Source organism: Rhinichthys klamathensis, unplaced genomic scaffold, assembly GCF_029890125.1.
Source record: "Rhinichthys klamathensis goyatoka isolate OS25496 unplaced genomic scaffold, OSU_Roscu_1.1 h1tg000006l_1, whole genome shotgun sequence".
Lineage (NCBI taxonomy): Eukaryota > Metazoa > Chordata > Actinopteri > Cypriniformes > Leuciscidae > Rhinichthys > Rhinichthys klamathensis.
Genome location: NW_026606559.1, coordinates 9,120,824 through 9,146,592, shown reverse-complemented (window position 1 = coordinate 9,146,592; position 25,769 = coordinate 9,120,824). Strand labels below are relative to the sequence as shown.

The following is a 25,769-nucleotide window of genomic DNA, read 5'->3' as shown; positions in this document are numbered from 1 at the left end:
GACCACGAAGAGCCAGAGGAGACTGACTGACGGCTCAGCTCATGTCATGCAGCTCTACTGGATTCTCCCGTTGAATTTGGAAGCTCTCTCAGTGAATCATGTCTTTACACTCGCACTGCTTGTGTGTTTGGTGATCGTGGTTAGATTACTGTTAATGAGGAGGAGGGGAATGCGAACTATGGAGTCTTTTCCAGGACCACCTGCACACTGGCTCTTCGGACACGTCAAGGAGGTAAACAACTACCGCTATGAATGAATAATCTCATCAACTACCCAGATAACAAAAATATGCTCTAAGGTTTTTCTAAGATATGAAATCGTGGGAACACTTTACAATACTGTTCCGTCATTAATAAATACACAGGAACAAATGAGTAACGCAATATTAACACTCTAGTAACTACTAGGCTATTAACGTATAAGAAACTCTGATTAACGAATTAGTAAGTAGCTAGTGCTTAGTCGAATAAGGTAGTTCACTATTAGCTAATCAATAACAACTTTTTTGATACTCAACCGAGGACTACTAAGATCTACAGGTTCATTATTAATGTGAATAAAGTGTAATTAATTCTAATGTGAAGATCATAGTAACCCATATAGACTTAAGTTAGTAATAGCAAATTCCTCAGAAGGAATAACTAATGATTTGGAACGGTATTCTAAAGTGATTGTAAGCTTTTGAGGTTTTTGTAATGTTTTGGATAGTTATTCCTTCTGATGGATTTGGTAAGGCTTGAGTCATTAGTAGTGGGTTACCATGATCTCCACTTTAAAAGAATATTGACCCAAATCATTAGTAATTCCTTAATAAGGATGTAGTAACACTTGAGTCATTACTATCCAACACCTTACAAAAACCTCAAAAGCTTATAATGACTTATCAATATTAGGGATTTATCATGCTTTTCACTTTAGAATACTGATCCAAATCATTTATAATTCCTTCTTGAGTCATAACTAGTGGGTGACCATGATCTTTGATTTAGAATTAATTATGCATTATTCACATTAATTATGAACCTGTATAGTAGTTCTTGGTAGTCATCTGGCAGGTATGAAAAAATAGTAGTTATTGATTAGCTAATAGTAAACTACCTCATTCAACTGAGTGCTATTACTAATTCGTGAATCAGAGTTTCTTGTTAGTTAATATAGTTACTAGAATATTAATAGTGTGTTACTCATTTGTTCCTGTGAAGTTATTAATTAAAGACGGAAAAGTGTTACTGAAAACTTTATTTCTGATCGTCCTCTGAGCGTTCAAAAAACGTCCAGTTTATTAATAGTTTTAAAACTGTTTTTTTTTTTCGTGGTTATACGAACGTTAAGGGAACGTTACATTTTTATAATTTTGCAAACATTACGAGAACGTTACTATTGAATGAAAAAGTTAAACGATTGTCCAATTCAAAGTGTTGCTGACTTGTTGAGAAAAATGATTAAAGACCAGATAACTTTGAACAAACATTCTGTAAATGTTACTAATGTTTGCTCATAACTTTGAGAGAATCTTGCTAGAACTTTAGCTGGGTATAAGCTAAGCTTGAAGTCCAGTCATGCTTTTTTACGAGAAGTGATTTTTATGTTGGTTTCAAATACCTGTTGAATAACTTTTGTGGGTTTTATCCTCCTAAAAATTCAAATATCATCATAGTATTTTATATATCATTATATTTTAATATCCATTGGATATCTCACTGATGTACATGACATAAACGTGAAGCTGGTGCAAGTTTTCACGTGTTTTTTTGTTGCAAATTCATGAATATTACAAAATGTATCCTCTGAATTTGACCTCCATCTTGCGAGGACATTAACCTCATGCCTGAGCCATTGTCTATTCACTGCAACTAAACAATTACATTGTTATATTGTAAGGCAAAAAACAGAAGAGCCTTGCATTGCACTCACATTCTTCAGCAGGAATTGGAAGAATTCACGTGAGATTAATAACTTTAGAGGGTTATGTTGATAACAGTTGTGTGAACTCTTTTTTATAGTTTCAGCAGGATGGACATGATTTGGAAAAGATTATGAGGTGGTGTAAACAGTATCCGTTTGCTTTTCCACTGTGGTTTGGCCCGTCACTGTCCATTTTGAATATCCACCACCCATCATATGTGAAGACCATTCTCACCACAACAGGTGCTGATCTTTGATCGACTGTTTGAATGATACATTTCAGATTTAAATAACCAAAACAAGCATTTTTAAAATGACTTTATTTTGCTTTTTTGACAGAACCCAAAGATGACTATGCATATAAGTTTTTCATCCCTTGGTTAGGTAAGATTACACAAAAGATCATATATATATATAAGACCATTGTTCAATAGTTTATTATTGGGTGTTTCTTCAATTATGTGCACCTTTGGATTTTACTAGTTTAGTTTATTGACTAACAACGTCCAACAGTCTATATACAGACAATGTTAGAATTCTGTTTTTGTCAGTTTTTCGTCGTAAACAAATGTAATTTTCACCATCTCAAGTCACCATTCATTCTGTGGCAGACATGACATTTTATTATGTAAGTGAAAATAGTATTTTCTAGTGTAAATAGTTGTGAGATGCTATTTATACTTAGTGCATCTAGTGTCAGATAGGCCTACTATTTGCTCAGTGTATTGTAGTATATTATATAACAGCAGTAATAACAACATATTCAGCGTATATGATTATATTTATTAAAATCAATCATAAACAGACTTATTGGGACATTACTGTCCCTAAAGCTACCCCTAACCCTACCCGTTAAACACTTTAATCCCACTATTATATACCCATTTGGCTCTTTATCTCCACTTTTTGAATATTTTTTTTGTTTTTATTTCAAATAAACACCTTTTGGAGATGATATGCGATGGGAAAAGCCAAGGGAGAAGAAAGAGTTCGGAAAAAGGCAGATTCAAAGTCGGCTCGATGGAGTCAAAAGCCAACGCCACCTGTCACGACCGGCTCAAAGCCGTGACAAATGAGTGGAGGACATAGTGAAGTTGGTCAGGTTGTACGTGTATTTATTAACATAAATAGAAAAATATATATAACAGGAAATAAATTACAACACAACTGCCATTTCTGTCTGACAAGCGGTGTTAAGATGTCAGACAGAACTAAGATCAAATCTTAGCAAAGGAAAACAAAACAAACCCAACACAAGAAGGTACGGGAGCAAAAGCTCTCACAAGAGTCTTGCAGCTCTGAAGATCTCGAAGCTCACTCCACATTCTCAAAGCCTAAGCTTATATACAGGTGTATATCACTTGATGATCCTACACAGGTGTACATCATTCTCTTGATGAGTCTCCCAGTCACACCCACCGGTCGACACAGCGGGAACAACCGGAGACCCGTCACACACCCCCCCTAAAAAGAAGAGAGCACAGAGTCTTAATAAAAAACAAACAACTCCCACCACTCAATTTGTCCAAGTAGCAATAGTTGGTTCGGCCTGCAATTCTCCCCAATCCCGTCAACTCTCTCACTTTCAGCAACCTGGCGCCTAGGAAGCAAAATTAAGAAAGAAAAAGAGACACAGTCAGAGAAAACAGACTTTAAAGCACTTAAACACGGGACAAGGCGTCAGCAGTTACATTCTCTACGCCTTTAATATGGCGTATATCCAAAGAGTAACTCTGAAGAAACAAACACCATCTCATCAGCCTTTGGTTGGGGTTTTGTAAGGAGTGCAGAAAAACTAAAGGATTGTGATCCGTATAGACCACCAGAGGTCCTTCTGATGACCCAACATACAAGGTGGAGAAGCCCAACTAGAAAAAGGTTCAGCGAAGTCATTTTCAGAATATATTCGACTTCATCATCCAGTAGTTTTTTCTTATTCGCAAACACTCGATAATAACGTTGACGAATTGGACTTGCACCTCTCACATCAATGTCGTGCTCTATTAGGGGGGTGGTGATGGCGCAGTGGATAAGACACATGCCTTTGGTGTGAGAGACCCAGGTTCGAATCCACTGTGAGACACCAATGTGTCCCTGAGCAAGACACTTAACCCCTAGTTGCTCCAGAGGCATGCGACCTCTGACATATATAGCAATTGTAAGTCGCTTTGGATAAAAGCGTCAGCTAAATGAATAAATGTAAAAATGTAAATGTATTAGATCTGTGCAAGAAGGAGTATCAGAAAACAATGTAACATATTCCTTAGTCAAATTCATCAAATCAGTCCGCTGTACATTCGACAGATGACCAAGCCGAACGCTCAAAGAACTCAGTGCTTCTGAGTTTCTAAGACGACCTTGAAGAACACAATCTCCCGGATAGATTTCACCTTCCTCCCCAGCTACTGGAGTTGGAACCAATTCAACACTGTCATTATTAACAGAAACATCTGCAAACATAACAGGTTTAACACGCGAATCAGGCAGACTAACTTGGTCTTTTGTCATAAGGTCTTCGAAATCTTTACAAGCATAATAAGGCTTTAACAAGTTTATGTGACACATTCTAGTCTTTTTTCTTCGATTTGGCGTATTAATCAAATAATTCAAATCAGAAATCTGACGTGCAACAGTATATGGTCCGACAAACTTAGCCTGAAACGGTGACCCAACAACAGGCAACAACGCCAGTACCTGGTCACCAGGTTGAAACGAACGCAACTCTGTTCGACGATCAAAAAGTAGTTTCATTCGATCTTGTGATTTGCTCAGAGATGACTTCGCCAAGTGGCACGCGTCATAAACTAGTCTACGAAAATCACTAACATATGACAAAACATTTTTCGGTGGATAAGACTTTTCCCAGTCAGCAGCTAAAACAGCCAACGGACTTCGCACGTCGTGTCCAAAAACAAGGTCGTTCGGACTGAACCCAGTACTTTCTTGCGCAGCTTCCCGAGCCGCCATCATCAACCAAGGCAGACCAGTCTCCCAGTCCTTACCCATTTGAACACAGTACGACCTCAAAAGAGATTTTAACGTTTGATGAAATCTCTCCAGTGCTCCCTGACTTTGGGCATGATAAGCACTGGAGAGGTTATGTTGAATATGAAGTTGTTTCAACACTTGACCGAACAAATTAGAAGTGAAATTACTTCCCTGATCAGATTGGATAATTCGTGGTATTCCAAATATTGAAATGAACCGAGTCAGTGCCTTTATGACTAGTTTTGCCGTCACAGAGCGTAAAGGATATGCAGCAGGATATCTAGTTACTTGGCACATGATTGTAAGCAAATACTCACTACCTGCTTTTGATTTAGGCAACGGCCCGACACAATCTACAATGAGATGTTCAAACGGCTGACTAATGGCTGGAATCGGAAAAAGAGGAGCAGGTTTCAAAGATTGATTTGGCTTCCCAGTAAGCTGACATGTGTGACAAGATTTAATATATTTAGACACATCACGCTTCAATTTCGGCCAAAAGAACCGTCTCAAAAGTAATTTGTACGTCTTTTTCACTCCCATATGCCCAGACGTATCATGAGCAGTCTGTAACACTAGCTGCCGAAGAGACTGAGGAATTACAACTTGCACCATGGGATCACCCAACGCAAACTCTCCCTGTGTCCATTTTCGAACTAGCAATCCTTCATCTAGGTAATACCCAGATGAAAGATTCTCAATTGAGTCATATGATACAACCCGGTCAAATAGTTCAACAAGAGTTGAGTCAGTTTTTTGTTTTTCAACCAGTTCATCACGTGACACTGATAAAATTGAAGGGACTTCTAGAGTTTCCTTCACCACCTTCTTAGATTCATATTTTACCTCAGCTTGGGTTTTACTCATAGATCGTGATATCACACAAGTGGGTAACACACTTGAACAGGTCAAATTCTCACCACCATCTGGTTTCAAGATCATCGGGCATGGTGTTACCACTAGATGTGGTGAATCATTCCGCCAGACACGATCACCAGCCAAGTCATTCCCCAGAATTACCTGTATTCCTTCCACAGGCAAGCAGGAACGAACAGCCACCTCCACTTCTCCCTGGACCAATACAGATTGCAAAATAACTTTATGCAGTGGAACAGACATAACATTCAAGCCAATGCCCTTAATCAGCACATTACTTCCAGTGTAAGAATCAGGTGAAAAAGGCAGCGCAGACTCTAACACAAAGGTTTCTGATGATCCTGTATCACGTAGAACCTTTACTGGTACGACTTTTGTGGAATCTACCAACCTAACAGAACCTTCTGTAACAAAAGGAGTAAATGCTGAACCACATGGCGAGCACATTTTCTGCACATTATTCACTGTTGAAGTAGTCACAGCCAACGCCACAGACTTTACAGGAGACCAAGAATTAGATTTCACTTTAGAATTGTCAGCTTTTGCTTTCAATAAGAGACATTCATTCTTCCAGTGACCAAACTCATGACAATAATTACACATATTTGCTCGGTCTTTCTCTTCAACAGAGCTATGCAACTGTCTGCTGGGTAAATCATGCACAAATCTGGTAAATTTGCTAGAACTTCGCCACGGCTCTTTTTTTAAATTTTCTCCACCCGATCTGTAACCAAAAACAGTTTTATGAGACAACGAGAATTCATCAGCTATGACGGCCGCCTCATACGCAGTGCCAGGTTTATGCTCACTAATGTAAGTTGCAATGCGATCTGAAATGGAACTCTTGAATTGTTCAAGTACCATTAATTCTTTTAAATCGTCAAGTGTTTTTACATCAGAAGCTACACACCAACGATTAAAATAGACCGAAATATCGTGTACAAAGTCAATATACGTCTGTTTTTCACTCTTCTTCCAGGACCTAAACTTTTGTCTATAGGCCTCTGGAACTAGTTCATAAGCCCTCAACACTGCTGATTTTACAGCTTGATAATCAGAAGCATCCTCTACACTAAGGGAAGAATACGCTTCTTGAGCTCTGCCTGTAAATACAGACTGTAACATAAGCGTTCGCTCTTCATCTGGCCAACGTTGTGCGTCCGCAACACGTTCAAACAATAAAAAGAAACGCTCAACCTCTCTCTCATCAAATTTAGGAATCAATCTCATATTTCTTACCGTATCAAACTTGTACGAACTTGAATCACGTACTGATTCTCCAGTAACAGAAAGTTTACCTTCTCTTATTAAATCCAAACGATAACGTTCAAGTTCAAGTTGTTGTTGCTGCAATTGGACTTTAGAGATTTCAATGTGATTTTGCGCTTCTAACTGCTTTTCTTTCATCTCTACTTGAATTATCAATAATTGCCTTTGTTGTTCAAATGTTAAATGAGACTGTGTTGATGTCGCATCGACAAAAGTTAACGTATCTTCTGAAGATTGAGTCTCTAAAATGCCAAGTTCAACTAACTCTGTCTTTACCAAGGTTTTAATCTGATCTTTTAGACGTTTATCTTGACTCATCAGATTAATTTTGTAGTATTCTGCAAGTTCTAATAATTGATCCTCGGTTAAGTCATTTAACAAGCTCTCAGACGGTGCGCTAACAAATTCCTCAACGTTTGAGGACATTATGAAAAATGTATGGCTACCAAATTCCAGAAAAACAAAACAAGCTTAAAGACAGAAGTTGGAATAAGCAATTCCCTCTAACTAAGATTTAAACCTACCTAAACTCATCCCTAATCTTCATACAGTTACTTGCAGCGGGTTTTTATACACTATAAACCAGTGTTTGCAATAGCAACCGATTAACGAGTCACTACTACAAACACGGACGTGTTCCCGAGACAAATGCTCTAACTGCTTTCACCGTACAAAAAAAAACTAAAATAAAAAAGATCGGAAAATCCTGTTAAGGAAATCCCGCTAAACCTACGCAGGGAAAAGCCTAAGCCAAGACACCTCTTTTCTCAAATTTAGTAGCCAATACACCAAATTAAACTCCCGTAACCAACCAGAACAACCAAACCAACCACTAAAACCCTCCACAAGTTTTACTTAACAAAAATTGTCAAGAAAAAAAATCGTTTCTAACGAATTAACCAACTTAACAAAATTAATTTAAACAAATAATAATCATCCAAATGTATCACATTTACCAGAACCAAATGAACGAATGAGTTTCTCTTACCAAAGCGAACGGACTTATCCACATTTGTCCAAACCGGAAAATATTTATCACCTTAAACAACGGATAAGCCTCCATATTTGTCACACTAACAAACTACGAACGAATCTTCAATTAACAATTGGCGGACGACAAAAACTACTAACGAAACTTTATCAAAAACAATCGGCTGGACGAGCCCCCATATTTGTCACGACCGGCTCAAAGCCGTGACAAATGAGTGGAGGACATAGTGAAGTTGGTCAGGTTGTACGTGTATTTATTAACATAAATAGAAAAATATATATAACAGGAAATAAATTACAACACAACTGCCATTTCTGTCTGACAAGCGGTGTTAAGATGTCAGACAGAACTAAGATCAAATCATAGCAAAGGAAAACAAAACAAACCCAACACAAGAAGGTACGGAAGCAAAAGCTCTCACAAGAGTCTTGCAGCTCTGAAGATCTCGAAGCTCACTCCACATTCTCAAAGCCTAAGCTTATATACAGGTGTATATCACTTGATGATCCTACACAGGTGTACATCATTCTCTTGATGAGTCTCCCAGTCACACCCACCGGTCGACACAGCGGGAACAACCGGAGACCCGTCACACCACCCAATCCTGCTATCAACGGGATGTCTTTTGTAATTTTGTCTGGCTTAATCAGACGATGGTGGATGGAGTTACAGTAGTGTTAATAGCCTCTGCCAACAAGGCTGACTATTTGCATTTGATGTAAATAGACACTGTTTTAGATTTAGAACAAAATTGCAGTCTCTTTAAAAATTTATTTTTGTATTTTAACCATTTTATGTATCTTAAGTTTACACAAATAATATGTTCGTGCTTATTGTCAAATGTGACTAAATTAAATTTAAAAAACTACATTTTTCATATCAAGCACTTGACTGACAATGTTGTCCCCTTGGCAAACAAATAAATATACTTTATTAGGAAAAAATGCTACTTGTGGCAAACATTCTGCGACATCTGTAGGACAGTTGTAATTCAACTAAAAAACTGATTATTTTTCGCATTTTGTCTCTGGGTTTGGAACAAAACAACGAAATCTATACATAAACAGCATTTGAAAAGTAGTGTAAAAACAGTTTTAATAAGAGTCTACCCATGGGACGTAAAAGTGTCTGTAGTTAAAGAAACACCCTGTTATCACGTAACTCTTCACTGTCTCCTCAGGCGATGGCTTGCTTGTGTCTGCTGGACAGAAATGGTTTCGGCACAGACGACTCCTCACTCCTGGTTTCCATTATGATGTTTTGAAGCCTTATGTGAAACTTATTTCTGATTCAACTGAAGTCATGCTTGTACGTTTAAGGCACTTGTTGAGTGTGTATTTTTCCATGTTAAAACACTTTGGGCCAGATTTACTAACAGCTCCAGCACAAACCCTCTTTTGCTGTTAAAAAACTACTTTTAGGATTTACTAAAGACACGCAGTGAAAAATGAGCGCTGAAAAGGTTATTTTTGCTGCTGATATTATTGCATATGCATTTGTAGGAGTTTCCTTTTCAGACTCAAGATTTATAGGAGATATACACTCACCTAAAGGATTTTTAGGAACACCTGTTCAATTTCTCATTAATGCAATTATCTAATCAACCAATCACATGGCAGTTGCTTCAATGCATTTAGGGGTGTGGTCCTGGTCAAGACAATCTCCTGAACTCCAAACTGAATGTCAGAATGGGAAAGAAAGGTGATTTAAGCCATTTTGAGCGTGGCATGGTTGTTGGTGCCAGACGGGCCGGTCTGAGTATTTCACAATCTGCTCAGTTACTGGGATTTTCACGCACAACCATTTCTAGGGTTTACAAAGAATGGTGTGAAAAGGGAAAAACATCCAGTATGCGGCAGTCCTGTGGGCGAAAATGTCTTGTTGATGCTAGAGGTCAGAGGAGAATGGGCCGACTGATTCAAGCTGATAGAAGAGCAACTTTGACTGAAATAACCACTCGTTACAACCGAGGTATGCAGCAAAGCATTTGTGAAGCCACAACACGCACAACCTTGAGGCGGATGGGCTACAACAGCAGAAGACCCCACCGGGTACCACTCATCTCCACTACAAATAGGAAAAAAGGCTACAATTCAAGAGCTCACCAAAATTGGACAGTTGAAGACTGGAAAAATGTTGCCTGGTCTGATGAGTCTCGATTTCTGTTGAGACATTCAGATGGTAGAGTCAGAATTTGGCGTTAACAGAATGAGAACATGGATCCATCATGCCTTGTTACCACTGTGCAGGCTGGTGGTGGTGGTGTAATGGTGTGGGGGATGTTTTCTTGGCACACTTTAGGCCCCTTAGTGCCAATTGGGCATCGTTTAAATGCCACGGCCTACCTGAGCATTGTTTCTGACCATGTCCATCCCTTTATGGTCACCATGTACCCATCCTCTGATGGCTACTTCCAGCAGGATAATGCACCATGTCACAAAGCTCGAATCATTTCAAATTGGTTTCTTGAACATGACAATGAGTTCACTGTACTAATGGCCCCCACAGTCACCAGATCTCAACCCAATAGAGCATCTTTGGGATGTGGTGGAACGGGAGCTTCGTGCCCTGGATGTGCATCCCACAAATCTCCATCAACTGCAAGATGCCATCCTATCAATATGGGCCAACATTTCTAAAGAATACTTTCAGCACCTTGTTGAATCAATGCCACGTAGAATTAAGGCAGTTCTGAAGGCGAAAGGGGGTCAAACACAGTATTAGTATGGTGTTCCTAATAATCCTTTAATTGAGTGTATTTAAATGAATCGCACAACGTGATTTACTAAGGTTTTTCCCAGCTAACAGGGAATGTTCTCAAAACTTTGGCTAACGTTCTGGCAAGGTTCTCTTAAACTTAAGAATAAACGTTCTTTGAGTAATGTTACTTGAATGTGTGTTTAAACTTCACTAGTTGATCTTTTTACTTCATGAGCTCATGGGTTCTGCCTTAAATTAATACATTGTTGGATAATTGCGTGATTTGTATATGTACATTTCTGAAATACATAACTTGGACAGTCACCTCTGATAACAGATCACTCTAAATTGTAATGTGGACACATGCATTTTCTGTAAAGCTGCTTTGAAACGATACGTATTGTGAAAAGCACGTAAAAAAAGTGAATTGAATTAATAATGTTCTCACAACATTAGTACAAAAACATTAATACATTGTTCATGGAACATGTCCTTCAATGTTTTAGTTGGATGTTCATCTAACGTATTTGTAAATGTTACTACTTGTTCAGAAAACATTCAAAAGTAGCATTGCCATAATGTTGGACATTTTAAACATTCAGAAATAACATTTTCATAACTTGATGGTTCTTGGAACATATTTTTGTTAGCTAGGTTGAGAAACCTGTTTGAAAACAGTCATTAGTTTTGTAATTCCTTATTGATACTAGTGACAATATGATACACTTTAAATGAATTTTTCTGTTTTTTAGGATAAGTGGGAAGGTTATGCCAAATCAGAAGAGTCATTTGAACTGTTTAAGCATGTAAGTCTCATGACCCTGGACAGCATTATGAAATGTGCGTTCAGCTGTAACAGCAACTGTCAGACAGACAGGTGAGTAAATGCTCTTACCTCGTCCGTGTTTACGTATCCATATCCATTACGTATCCTAAAATCTCCCTGATCTCATTGCAGTGGAACCAACCCGTACACCCAGGCAGTGTTTGACCTCTGCAACCTGGTGAACCTCAGGTTCAGAGTTTTTCCGTACCACAACAAGGCCATATTTCATCTCAGTCCACATGGATACAAATTCAGGAAGGCAGCTGGCATAGCACACAATCATACAGGTGTTGTTTCTTTGACAAGCCACAGTCGTGTCCATCATGAGCAGGCCCACAGGAACCCCACAGCAGATGTAATGTAATATATTTACATTTTAATCTGAAAACAATTCGATTAACTGTGTTCCTCTGAATTTTAAGAGGCTCTGGAAATGTTATAATATGGCATTGTATTACTGTCTAAAAAAAAGAAAGAAAAGAAAAAACATTATGCATTTTCTCACTGACCCAAATGGACCATAGGGGGCTCAACATTTAGTGCTACACCCTTGACCCTTCCTTCAAGACTCTTGCTTGTGGATTTGAGCAGTCTTGCCAGTCCATCTGTTTGGCTGACTAATGAAAGACTGGGAAACCAGTTCAGGAAACCTGTTTGAAATTGAAACAAATCCATTTCTCAGAATTGTGCAGAGTTTGTGAAAGATTATATCTGGGCCTGCTCATGGGCTAAATATATATAGCTATATATATATTAGTAAAACCAAAATATACACTACAGGCCCCGATATACTCACAGCGAAGTTCTTTTTCGTTCTTCGCTTTGTGGTAAAAAGTAGTTCGAACTTCACCTGTGATTTCGTATACTAAGTATATTGGGGCCTTACCGTTCAAACAAATGCTGTTTTTTTGTGTGTTTTTTTAAAGAAATTAATACTTTTAAGCTGCAAGGATGCATTACATTGATCAAAAGTGACAGAAAAGACATTTATAATGTTATAAAAGATTATATTTAAAAAAAATGCTGTTCTTTCTGTTGTCAAAGAATTCTGAAAAAAGTACCACAGTTTCCACATTTATATGAAGCAGCGCAACTGTTTTTAACATTTTGTTTTTAAATAATCAGAAATGTTTCTTAAGCAGCAAATCCTCATATTAAAATGATTTCTGAAGGATTATGTTACACTAAAAGCTGGAGTAATGATGCTGAAAATGCAAATATATTCAAATTAAAAACAGTTATTTTAAATTGTAAAAATATTTCACAATATTACTGTATTTTTGATCAAATAAATGCAGCCTTAAACTTTTGAAAGGAAGTGGAGGACTTTAACTAGCAAATCTCTAATGTCTTTTCAATTTATTAATATTTTTTTTAGCGGATGTTATCAGAAAGAGGAAGGAAGTCTTGAAGATTGAGAAGGAACAGGGCATTGTTAAAAACAGACGATATTTGGACTTTTTGGATATTCTTCTGTCTGCCCGAGTATGATATTCCCAAACACTTACACAACTCTTATATTCTGACTTAATGAAAATCCTTCATAGCTGATATGTTGTTACCTATTGCATACTACCGTTGTACTATATTATTAATGTCACAGATTGTGATTTTGTGTATCGGTCTCAGGACGAGTATCAGCAGGGTTTGTCAGATGAGGATATCAGGGCTGAAGTGGACACGTTCATGTTTGAAGGCCATGACACTACAGCCAGTGGAATATCTTGGATCTTCTACAATCTGGCATGTAACCCTGAGCACCAGGAGAAATGCAGGGAGGAGATCTTACAAGCTCTGGATGGAAAAGACACGCTGGAGTGGTACTGTCATACTGTCATCACTCGACTCATGTCACGATGTGTTGGACAGTTGAGTCAAGTGTAGGTAGAGTAGGATCCTGGGGTGCGTTTCCCGTACAACGACGTAATTTGATGCTTCACTACCGCAGTACGATGCATCGTTGAAGGAATCAACTAGCTAGTCACGACTGTTTCCCGAAACCATATTGTCGCAAAGTGGTTGTTCAACCACGTTGGTTTCAGACATCGCGCATGTGGTGGAGAAACTGTTTGAGATCGAATTGATGCTAGATGTTTTGATATAAATTACAGGCATGGCATCTGTGGAATATTTCTCTGTTATTTCGCTTTATTTCCAGATTCAATAATAGGCTCGTTCTTACATAGTAGAGCACGTTCACACATGCGCAGTCTTCAAAAACGGTGCTTTAAATCTCTTGACAAACTCAAAGACGTAAATGACATCTGTATTCTAAATAAAAGACACAGGTTGTACTGAATGTCAACTTGCTATTTTGCTCAAGATAAGGATTTATTAAATCCACATGTCATGTAATCTAGAAACTCAGCTTCTAACCACAGGTCGAGATCTGTCGCTCACACACACACCTCTGCGATGCTGTTTGCGAATGTTCGTTGGAACGATGGTTTCGGGAAACACCGACTCGTTGAACTGTTGATAACGACAGAACTTGCGATGCTTTCGGGAAACGCACCCCTGGTTTGTTAATAGTGGTATGATTGGAAATGTAGGTCTGTCACAGTAGTAACAAAAAGGGCTGCTCAATTTTGGCAAAATCTGGACTTTTGCAAGAAAACTGATTTGTTGTCTACAACATCGAGTAACATCTGTGAATGCTATCTCATAAACGTTAGTTAATAGGCAACCAGTAGTTTCTATATCACAGCAGAAACTAATAGTAGGCCAACTAATGTAGGTAAAAAAGTCCTCCGTTATTGAAGACAAATGAAAAGTCAGTCATAAAAATAAAAAACAAAGAAGAAAATTACACGCAATATGACAAACACAATAGAAAAAAAGATACAAATGAAATAAACAATGCTTTAAGTCTATCTAATGGTATAGTGTTCAGCTAGCCTGCAACAAAATTACATAAAGATGTAATGTAAAAATAAAACACTGCAAAGTCTTCACTGAATGGCCGTTTTATCTCGATTATTATGTTTTCATAATTATTGGAAGTTAAAATAAAAACTTCACTCAATTAAACAGTCATGGGGCCCTATTTTAATGATCTAAGCGCATGGTTTGAAGCGCACAGCGCAAGTGCACTGAGAGAGTGTCCGAATCCACTTTTGCTAGTTTAACGATGGGAAAAGCGGTCGGTGCTCCCGGCGCATGGTCTAAAAAGGTTGTCCCTATTCTCTTAATGAGTAATGGGTGTGTTTTGGGCGTAACGTGAAATAAACCAATCAGAGTCTCATCTCCTATTCCCTTTAAAAGCCAGTCGTGCTCGCGCCATGGCGGATTCACTATTTACGGGACAAGCCAGATCCCAACATATCTTTATGTACACAATATTAATCTTTTACATTGTAATCCTTTTATTTTTCATTTTTAAAAATGTTTGTGTGCTGCTGCTCATCCCTGTGTGTGTAATAAGCAAAGTGTACGCGCGCAACACTAACGCGCTCTTTAAATAACCCCCCCAAAAATGCGCCATTGACTTTAGACCAGGTTTCAGTTGGTCAATGGCTTAGTCTTTTTCAGTTCCTCAAAATAGCAACTCGCCAACAATGCGCCTGAACACACCTTGTTTTCAGACCAGCAGCCCATAGGGGAACAGATGGGCACAAATGCAATTGCTATGTAAACAATGTGGTGCAGGACGTGAAAATGATATATGCGTCGGGCTGAAACTAGCAAAACACACTTGTGTCGTGTTTGGCGCTGCATTGCGCCGGGTGTATGATAGGGCCCCTAGTAACAAATATGTCAAGGACCCAGACAGCAACATAGTGTCCCAGATGTGGGCCGGATCTGGGCCGACACTATGTTGCTGTCTGGGGAATTTTGCTGGTATTTTTGTCCTTTTAATCTAAAAAAAAAAATGACAGTTCAAATACGATATTAGCAGCTTTGGCTCAGCTATGCTATTTTCATAGCAAATCAACTCAATGCATTTCCTCATTACGACTTACTTTCATTGGAAATGCCTTATACACCATCTGATTCTCTGAGACTGCCTCTCTCTCCTTCTGTTTCAGGGAAGACCTCAATAAAATTCCTTATACCACAATGTGTATTAAAGAATCTCTGCGGCTTTGCCCTCCTGTGCCGGGGATATCACGAAAGTTAACTAAACCCATGACTTTCTTTGATGGACGGACTGTACCTGAAGGTAATCCTGTGATCACCCAGTGACTGTCAAACTCCATAAATACCATAAAAGTATCTTCATAGTAGTCCATATGACTTGTGTGCCAGATTCCAAGTTTTTTAAAGCCATAACAGCTCTCCTAGTGTGTTCATAATACAAATGTCATTCACCTCCACAGATCTAAACCTGGTGCGTTCACAATGCACACGAAAGACAATGTCTTTAGCGCCTCTCTTTCTTTCTGGCAGTATGCAAGTACTGTGATTTTTAATGAATAATGGCCAATGTTTCAGTCTATTCCTCACACAATGGCTATCAGAAGACTAAAGAAGGCAAGTGCACAAGTCATATACTACTTTTATAGAGCTTTTAAGGCATTTTATGGTACTTTTTTGTCCTTTTAAAGCTTGCCAGTCACTTGGTCACCACCCAGTTTTATTGCAAGAAGATATTTGGTTTTACTTTAACTATGTACTTGTGTCCATAAAAAGAGTTTGGTACATTACTTCTTGTATTGCAAAATACTTTTGCTGCAATTGAGGTGGTATAGGTATATTTAAGGGTGAGATAAGGTGTCAGGGAAGGGTCAAATGTATAATTATAGATGAAATTACAGAAGTTAATTACAGATGTAGTGATGTTATTACATGCAGGTATTTTTAAAAGGTTACACTTTATTTTAAGGTGTCATTGTTACAGTGTAATGATATATTTAAGTACTGAGTAATATTAAGCAACCACATGTACTTACTCTAGGGTTAGGATTAGGATTTGGTTGAGGGTTAGTTGCATGTAATTATGCATAATTTACATTCATTACTATGGTAAGTACATGTAACATATGTGACAAGGACACTGTAAAATAAAGTGTAACCGACTTGGCCTGTTTTGGCCACCAGTAGGAATGAAGTTTGAAAAATTGCCAACTGCTTTAAACCTAGTTCACTTGTACACAGACACAATGACCTCTAACTCAGATAACATCTGTTCAAACATTAATCTAGCTGCTTGTTGTTTAGTTCAGTTACTTGGTATATGCAGCATGACACTGAACGTTATCAGCTCATCACAAAACTGGCTAAATACATAACTGCATGCCTTAAAACACTGTTTTACTCTTCCATAGGTTGTACCATTGGAGTTAGCATTTATGGGATCCACTTGAATGCCACAGTGTGGGAGAATCCATATGTATGAGTGCTTTCTTTACATCTGAAATATGCAATGCATCGCTCACTACAAAACATAACATATTGCAGATTGAGTGAAAAATTAAATGGGGTCCAAATGCTTGAGACGAATTGTGAAGTGCTCTATTTGCATTTTTACTTTTAAATACATTTTTCAATGATTTTACCAGCACAATCTGATTTGTTGAGTATGCCTGTCTTTTGCTTTAAAGTCCCCCTGTGGTGAAAATCAAGTTTTTAATGTTGTTTAAACATATGTCATGTTTTTAATATGCTTTAAGACAAACCATATGCAAATTCAAAAAGTCAACAGCATTGCTGAGTATTTTCTCCTTAAAGGTGAACTAAGTAACTTTTTTACCTTAACCGAACAATTTCAGAGTCATTGTAATGTTTATATTACTGATTTCGTGTTGAATGGTGGTCGTCTCGCACCCCCCTGGTGCCTGTGAGCCGCAAAACCACCCTTGCAACTTTGGGCCGGCGGGCCTCAGTGTTAGGAAGTATCGTGTGATAGTTCTCGCGAGGTAACGAATTGCTTTACGGCAAAAAACAGATCTGATAAAATTCTGATAAAATGAGCATCAAACAGAAATAACCCGGCGCGGTATACTTGTGGTGTTCAAGGCGCACATACAATACAGACTGCCGACAGTTAAACAGGGCGCGCGCAGCTCTTAAAGGGGCCATACCTTATTTCCACTCGTTACAGCTTCCATCCTACTGAACAGGTACCGGTGTACAGGGGGAGGGGATCCGGCCGTGAGTGCAGAGCCATCTCTGCGTGAGTGCTATTCACGACAGTACAAGTACTCCACAGCGACTCTAGGGGTCGCTGTTTGACAAAAACGGAATTCCTACTTAGTGCTGCTTTAAAACTGCAGTGAACCAAAGACAGTCTCAAAAACACAGTTTGAAATCGCTGGTGTTTCTGACGTCACAAACTACCTTGTAACCAATCAGGGGTGTGTTTCCCGTACAACGACGTAACTCGATGCTTCTACTATTTCGATGCATCGTTGAAGAAATCAACTAGCTAGTCACGACTGTTTCCCGAAACCATATTGTTGCAAAGTGGTCGTTCAACCACGTTGGTTTATGACGTCACGCACGTGTGGAGTTATAACTTATTTTAATTAAACTGTTTGAGATCGAATTAATGCTAGATGTTTTTATATAAATTACAGACATGGCATCTGAGGAATATTTCTCATTTCGCTTTATTTCCAGATTCGATCATAGGCTCCTTCTTACATAGTAGAGCACGTTCACACATGCGCAGTCTTCAAAAACGGTGCTTTAAATCTCTTGACAAACTCAAAGACGTAAATGACATCTGTATGTATTCTAAATAAAGACACAGGCTGTACTGAATGTCAACTTGCTTATTTTGCTCAAGATAAGGATTTATTAAGTCCACATGTCATGCAATCTAGAAACTCAGCTTCTAACCACAGGTCGAGATCTGTCGCTCACACACACACCTCTGCGATGCTGTTTGCGAATGTTCGTTGGAACGATGGTTTCGGGAAACACCGACTCGTTGAACTGCTGATAACGACAGAACTTGCGACCATAGTTGGCTAACGATGCTTTCGGGAAACACACCCCAGATCAACGTGTGATCATCAACGAGTGGATCTCTGAGCTGCTGTGAGTGAGTGGAGGCGGGGATCATTTGCATATTGATAGAACCGCGTATACTAAATGAGGCAAGGGTGTAGAGTTACATTCAAGCTACTTTACACGACAACGATATGCTTAAAACTGAAAAGTTTTTCCTTTGAGTTTTCAACGTACAGACGATACCGTTGTCAAAACGATCCTCATTCACACGGATCCGCGGAAACGCATAAAACCGTGTATTCTGCTGCCAGGCCATTAGATGGCTATGAAACACTATAGACTGAACACGTAATACTCATGTGCATGACCTCATCATCTTCAGAGATTTGCGTTTTTGTTGCTTACACGGATACCGTTTTCAAAAACTTGCACTTTGAAACTTGCACGTGTAAACGAACGGTCAGAACGCATGAAAACGTTTACGCGTAAACAGTGTCATGTAAACATCCTCGAAGGCATGAAGACATTTTTCAAGGATAAAACGTTTAAATATGTCATTTTGGTGATCAAAGATGAGTTTTAAGGGATACAATTATTGACTACAGGCATGGGGACTTTAATGAAAGCAGCACTGGAGCTACATGAACAAAACCTGAAGATCATGTTCTCCAGCATGATTTAAGATGCATCTTGTGTACAAAGAGTCACATGGTCAATGACAGGCTTTTTAGATTTACATCGCAGATTTTGGTCTCATACTATCGGACCCCGCTTTAATATAATCAAAATACCCACAATCAGAACACAACCACATTTTAACCTTAATCATTTTATGTTTGTAATATTTACTTCATCATAAGAAAATATAAAAATAAGAGAACAGAACAAGTACATTTCATGTGTTTTTAAAGTCTGTATATATAACAGAGTTCTGAATTCTGTACATGTATTTGAAATGTTATGTTGTCCACAGGTATTTGATCCATTGAGATTTCTGCCGGAGAACACTGCTAAGCGGTCACCTCATGCTTTTGTGCCCTTCTCTGCTGGACCCAGGTTTGTAAGACTGCGAGTGTTGAAGAGACATGAGCGGTTTAGCAAGTGGGTCATTCACTCACATTTCACTCGCACAGAATAGAGCTGGAGTTTGGTTCTCTGACCTCATTTCAACCCGCGTGAGAACAAATAGCAATGAGATTCTGTTCAATGACCGTTCATAGTAACAAACAAAAACATAAAATTACCATACAAGTAGCCTAAATTTGCTATGTCACAATACTATATTTCAAGATTTCTGAACTCATTCTGGATAAATTGATTTATTTGTTTAAAATAGAGATCAAGATTCAGATTCAGACATTTAGAAATAAGATCACGTGGGTGTTTGAATCGAGATTACAATCTTTTAACAAGTAATCGTGCAGCTCTATCATATACGAACAAACTGAAATGTAAGTCATTATTCACTAAAAAAAACATCCCTCTGCTGCAGCCTTTAAATGTCATTCTCCATTCTGCATATTTAAACACTTGCAAAAAGCAATAGTGTTTTACAATCAGTGTTGTCCTGTGAAAAAGCAACCTGTCTTAGCACGCAGTTTCAGATTCTGAGCGCAGATGCAGTTGGAAGTTGGCAAGATTATCAGTGAATAAAAGTGTTTGCTATGTTCCCAAATGAAAACTTATCATATGGGAATGGGATAGCGCACAGCTCATGTGGACTACATGTGTGAGTTTGTGTACTAACAGCTTGACACTTGACACACATCACTATAAACCGCTGTTGTTTGGAAAAGATTTACATAAAGAATTGAACTTTCCTTCAACTGACCTCAGTTCAACCCCGATGAGAGCAGAGAGCAAACAACAAGGCATCTGATAATGTGGGTCAAATTGTAGGCCTACTGAATGTGCACTTGTACTTCAAATCTCTAAAGTAGCCTATACATTTAAAAAAAAAAAAAGTGTACTTAAAGGGATAATGCACTTTTTTTGGAAATAGGCTCATTTTACAACTCCCCCAGAGTTAAACTGTTGAGTTTTACCGTTTTTGAATCCATTCAGCCGATCTCCGGTTCTGGCGGTACCACTTTTAGCATAGCTTAGCATACATCATTGAAGTGGACAAGACCATTAGCCTTTCTAAAAAAAAAATGACCAAGAGTTTTGATATTTTTCCTATTTAAAACTTGACTCTTCTGTAGTTACATCGTGCACTAAGACCGACGGAAAATGTAAAGTTGCGATTTTCTAGGCTGATATGGCTAGGAACTATACTCTCATTCCTGCGTAATAATCAAGAAACTTTACTGCCGTACCATGAGTCCAGCAGGCGTAATGATATGATGCAGCGCCTGAAAATAGTTCCGTTGTGTTGATGGAAGGTAGCCTATTTTCAGGCGCTGCGTCGTCATATCATTACGCCTGCTGCACTCAGTGCTAAAAGTGGTACCGCCAGAACCGGAGATCGGCTGAATGGATTCAAAAACGGTAAAACTCAGCAGTTTAACTCTGGGGGAGTTGTAAAATGAGCCTATTTCCAAAAAAAAGTGGAGTATCCCTTCAAAGAGAGTAAACTTTCATGACTAAATACATGACATAAGTTACAAGTTTTCACAAATGACATGCAGTATGTCATTAAGAAATTAAGTATATTTTTAGTTTACAATCAATTCTTTTCAGTACATTGATTTCAAATACAAAAGTAGTAATTATGAAATTACATATAGGACCTTTAGTAGTAGAGTGGGTCAAAAAGCACTATACGGTTCAGCTGAGTTATAATATATTTCCATTTAATTGCAAGTAACATGCAATTAAGGGCCAGATTTACTAAACAGAGACCGCAATCCCATAAAAGTGCAGATGGGAGAGGATCTACTGACAGCGCACAAATGAACACAGACGCAGCCGCTCATTTCCATTATGACCAACACAATCTAGCCAGAGAAGCACACGAGCGCAGGGTTGCACACTAGCAGAGCCGATGATAATCAGGTGTGGGTAATCTGCAATAAATAATGGAGCAAATACCTGTAAATTGACTTCCTCAAACCTCAGTAAATCACGTTGCGTGATTCATTTAAATGTATTGAAAATTCTCTAGTTTCTCCTCCTAGCAGCAACTATCACAGCATGTCAAGCGCAAAAATGGGTTAAGACATGCTTTTACTCTGTGTTTAATGGCACAAATGCCAGTAAATTACTGCGAACCTTAGTAAATCACGTTGTAGGATTAATTGAATACTCTCCACCCATTAATTTTGCGTTTGAAAGGGAAACTCCTAAAAATGCATGCCAGGTTACTCCCTTAAAAAGTAACTAATTGCTTTTGTTGTTATGGAAAGTAATGCGTTATGCTACTTTTGCGTTACTTTTTCTTACCTGGGCTGGGCTTGATTGTTTGTTTTTTAATAACACACACAAAAAAACTAAAGTTCTATTTCTGGCAAATATAAAGGCCCTTTCACACCAAATTCGAAATTAATAAAGCCTCAGGCTGAAGGACATGCAAAAAAAAAAATTGAACGCTTTGGAATATAAACCTCATTCTGGTCTTGTTTTAAAGAAGACACTTTGAAGTTTATTTCACAGTTGTCTGCAAAAAATGTTATAGCTGTTTAAGTATATTGTAATAAAAAGTGCTGCAATTAAAAAAAAATTTTTTATTAAAATAATATATTTTTTAAAAATTGGTTCACCCTAACAATTAAATCTGATATCACAAAAAAAATGAGCTTTTTGTGAGTTGCTATACCAACAAAGGCCACTAGGTGACATTCATACTCCATTGGGGATTCCTAAAGGACACAACCTGATTGACCTCACACCACAACACAGACTGATATCCTTTTTTTTTATTCATTCAAAACATTGTGTACAGGATGTCAATTATTTTAAAATAGTATAAACAGTGCATTAACATAAAAAAAAAAATAATGTTATGTTTGCTTATTATTATGCTTGAATTGTATCATCAAAGGTCAACATCAAATACATTGATTAATAAAGTGATATTAAATACATAAAGTATATTTATATTAACATGTTAAATTATCATAGGTTTGCATAATATTCAGAGTTTGCATTTCTCTGTTTTTATTCACATTGAGGAATACTGAATCTGGTTTTGTAAATGCTCAGTCTAGAACTACAAGAAGCATCATGTTCACACAGGTCACATGACTCCTCTGCACTTACTCACCATTCCTCTCAGCATGAGCTGTCAGTCAATGAATGGGAAAACAAAGCAACCTGCGTTACTTATTGAAAAATAATAATCTAAATTTAAAATTAATGCGTTACTTTACTAGTTACTTGAAAAAAGTAATCTGATTACATAACTCACATTGCTTATAATGCGTTACTGGTAAAGTCAGCCACAAAAATAACTGTGTCCACGTCTTTTCATCGCCAACTCTTCACTGCTTGTCTTTATTGTGTTGTTAACGGGTAACTAAACACTAAACCAACTTTTTTTAATTAATGTGTAAATATGTAATTCATTTATTTTACAAATTCAATTCCTTAAGGCCTCTCCTCAGGAGGTTAGACCCTTTTTTTTCAACAATATTTTTTGTTTATATATACATGTATTGTATTATGGTCTTATAAAATAATTATGAGTTACAATTTGCAAATAATTTTACTTTTTTAAGGGATTAAATTTTTTTTTAAATATTTAAAATTCTTAAATATAACGTTAACGTTAGAATATAATGCTCGCATGAGCAATCGTCGATTAAAATAGTGTATAGACGCTTATACAACAAAGTTATGAAGATTAATATGATTATTTTACCAACTTATAGTTGTTAAAATGTATGCGTTTTATATTAGAAATGACTCCTCCTTAACTGTCCGAAACACAGTGAGTAGAAATTTTCAGTGTCCGGAACACTGTGAGTCCTCACGGTAATTCGGACACTCTCCCGGCAGTTTTTTCAAGATTTCTCCAAAATGATTTGTCCAAAATGTGTCAATCAACCTTTGGAACGTGTGGAAGGCTTGTCCCCAGAGACAGACGAGCCAATCAGGTTTATCTTTCCGCGGATTGATATCTTACGGGACGTTTTACTGTGCAAAGTGTCCGGAATACAGTGAGTTTACGTTAGCAATATTGTTGTCCGGGTGGAAATCGGGAGAAATTCGGGAGAAAGGTCGGTCCGGGAGATTTTCGGGAGGGGCTTTGAAATTCGGGAGTTTCCCGGAAAAATCGGGAGGGTTGGCATGTGTGGTTCATCCCCTCTATCTCCACTGGGCTCCGCCCACTTTTCCTGCATTTTTCAAATATTGCCAGTGGGTGGAGTCAGGCTCTGACCAGGGGTTTAGTTACCCTTTAACCACAATAGAGGGTTTGCGCTGCCACAAGCCGTTAGTAAATCTGGCCCAACGTGTCTGAAAATATTTTTTTAAATATTCTTTAAAATATTTGTTATTACCCTAATAAGTTCTAATTTTAAAAGTATGCTAAAGTGTATACTTTTTTTTTTTTTTACAATGATATGCTTACACTGGCATTCTTGGCACTGACACAAAATGTTTGTTCAAAATCAATGGTGGAATATTATTTCTCCAGTAAGTACCTAATTTTTAGATAACTAATCTCAGGTTTCTCTGTGATGACTGTTCCTGCTGTTTCATATTATGTGAATAACAATGATTTCTAAACTATGACTGTGTTTGAAAAAACTACTGTAAAACCGCCCAGTAGATTGTGCTACTATATCCACAATAGTGTTGTAATAGTGAATTTATACATTTCAGTACTAATGCAATTGCTTCAGATAGAAAAAGATATGGCGTTTATTAAAAGACTGTTAATAAATAAGCAGCTAGTAAAGCTTCTGATGTATATCTGATTACAGAAACTGCATTGGACAGAACTTTGCCATGAATGAGATGAAAGTAGCAGTGGCGCTGACCCTGAAGAAATATCGCCTCATTAAAGACCCCAAACACACCCCGAAGATGATCCCTCAAGTAGTGCTCAGATCACTCAACGGCATTCACATCAAGATCAAATTAGTGGACAATGATTCATGAAAAGACATTGAGCCTGCTTGACGAGCTGGAGGCCTTTTTGCTCTGAGAAGAATGACGATGACTTAATAGCAATATTTACTGCGCACAGCCTTATTCAGCACATTCAGGGCCTGGAAACTGGATGGTTATTGAATAAGATGATTTTTGCAATGAATTTTCCACACACTACATTGGTAAAACTGCTTAGTGAATTCAATCCATCGACATAAAGTTGTTTTTTCACAACAAACGTTTTTCAAAATCTATAATATGCATGCCAGACAAGTAATTGACCCTTCGCTAAGCCACGCCCGAAAACCGCCACTGGCCAATCGTGGCTTAGCAACCGTAACTAGGCGCGGGAGGTCTATCAAGCTTTCGAGCGAGGCAAACATGCCGACGCGTTGTGCGTATGGATTGTGCAAATCTGATACCCGGTATTCTAAAAGTTTGGACGGTGGGGTGGCATTTTTTCTCTTCCCGAAACCTAAAAGCCAAAGGGGAGAAATCCCGGGCGTGGATCAAGCAGTGTGGAGACCCATTCACAACTAAATGTCGACAGGATTAACAAAAAAAAAAACGCCTATTGCTTGGAAATAATGGCGGTTCTTTGTTCATAATGCATATATTTGAACGTAAAATAAGACGATTAAAGGCAAGACGGAGGCTCACTGACATACTTTAAAATATGTTTCAGCATTGTGTTAATCGACGGCGGACGGCCTACTAACGTTACCCCTGTAACTTTACCCCAATCCGATCGCAGCTCTCCCGGTGTTAGATTGATAAGCTTTTTGATTTAAATTGATTTGATATTAGATTATTTTCACATTTCACTTACTCTGCTGTGCATTAACATAGCTGTTCAATTTGTGTGTTTCCCATTTGAATGGTCTGCTAAGGAGGCGGCTGCTGCTTGCGCTGGGACCTAACGTTATAGGCTTTAGCTTCAATTTTGATGAAATTATTCTCTAATCGGTTGCATATTATGTCGTGGATATATCCGTCGAATGCATACTGCCTACCCTTTTGTCTTGCTCTCTCAGATATTTCACTTGTTCGCCAAAAATGACTAAATATCTCCTTGGGAACGTCTGACACCAGTGCATTCACACTGTAATAGACGTGGCAGCCGCGAAAGCTTGACAGGCGTAGCAACAGTAACTAAGGAGGGCGGGGCTTAGCGAAGGGTCAATTGGCAATTGCACTTTGACAGACTACGCGCCCTAGCACATACGCATTCAACCGCGCATGCCTATAGACTTTGCATGCCGTCACCGTTTGCAAAGATTC

At 38.2% G+C, this 25,769-nt stretch overlaps 1 protein-coding gene across 1 annotated transcript; it reads left to right on the top strand.

Moving 5' to 3' along the window:
* LOC130090762 (cytochrome P450 4B1) lies at window positions 1-24,501 on the top strand. The gene is made up of 12 exons (XM_056258290.1): window positions 1-232; window positions 2,004-2,148; window positions 2,245-2,289; window positions 9,210-9,337; window positions 11,482-11,606; window positions 11,688-11,842; window positions 12,934-13,040; window positions 13,185-13,375; window positions 15,584-15,717; window positions 16,823-16,887; window positions 19,426-19,508; window positions 24,320-24,501. The coding sequence occupies exons 1-12, from the start codon at window positions 47-49 to the stop codon at window positions 24,495-24,497; spliced, it is 1,542 nt and encodes a 513-aa protein (XP_056114265.1). The 5' UTR covers window positions 1-46; the 3' UTR covers window positions 24,498-24,501.
* Window positions 24,502-25,769: the final 1,268 nt, after the last annotated feature.

Bases quoted from the DNA above. Each gene is read 5' to 3' on its own strand.
- LOC130090762 (XM_056258290.1), top strand. From the start codon at position 47: ATGCAGCTCTACTGGATTCTCCCGTTGAATTTGGAAGCTCTCTCAGTG. The intron at 11,843-12,933 runs GTGTTGTTTCTT...TATTTTTTTTAG, and splicing joins CATAGCACACAATCATACAG to CGGATGTTATCAGAAAGAGG. The intron at 13,041-13,184 runs GTATGATATTCC...TATCGGTCTCAG, and splicing joins ATATTCTTCTGTCTGCCCGA to GACGAGTATCAGCAGGGTTT.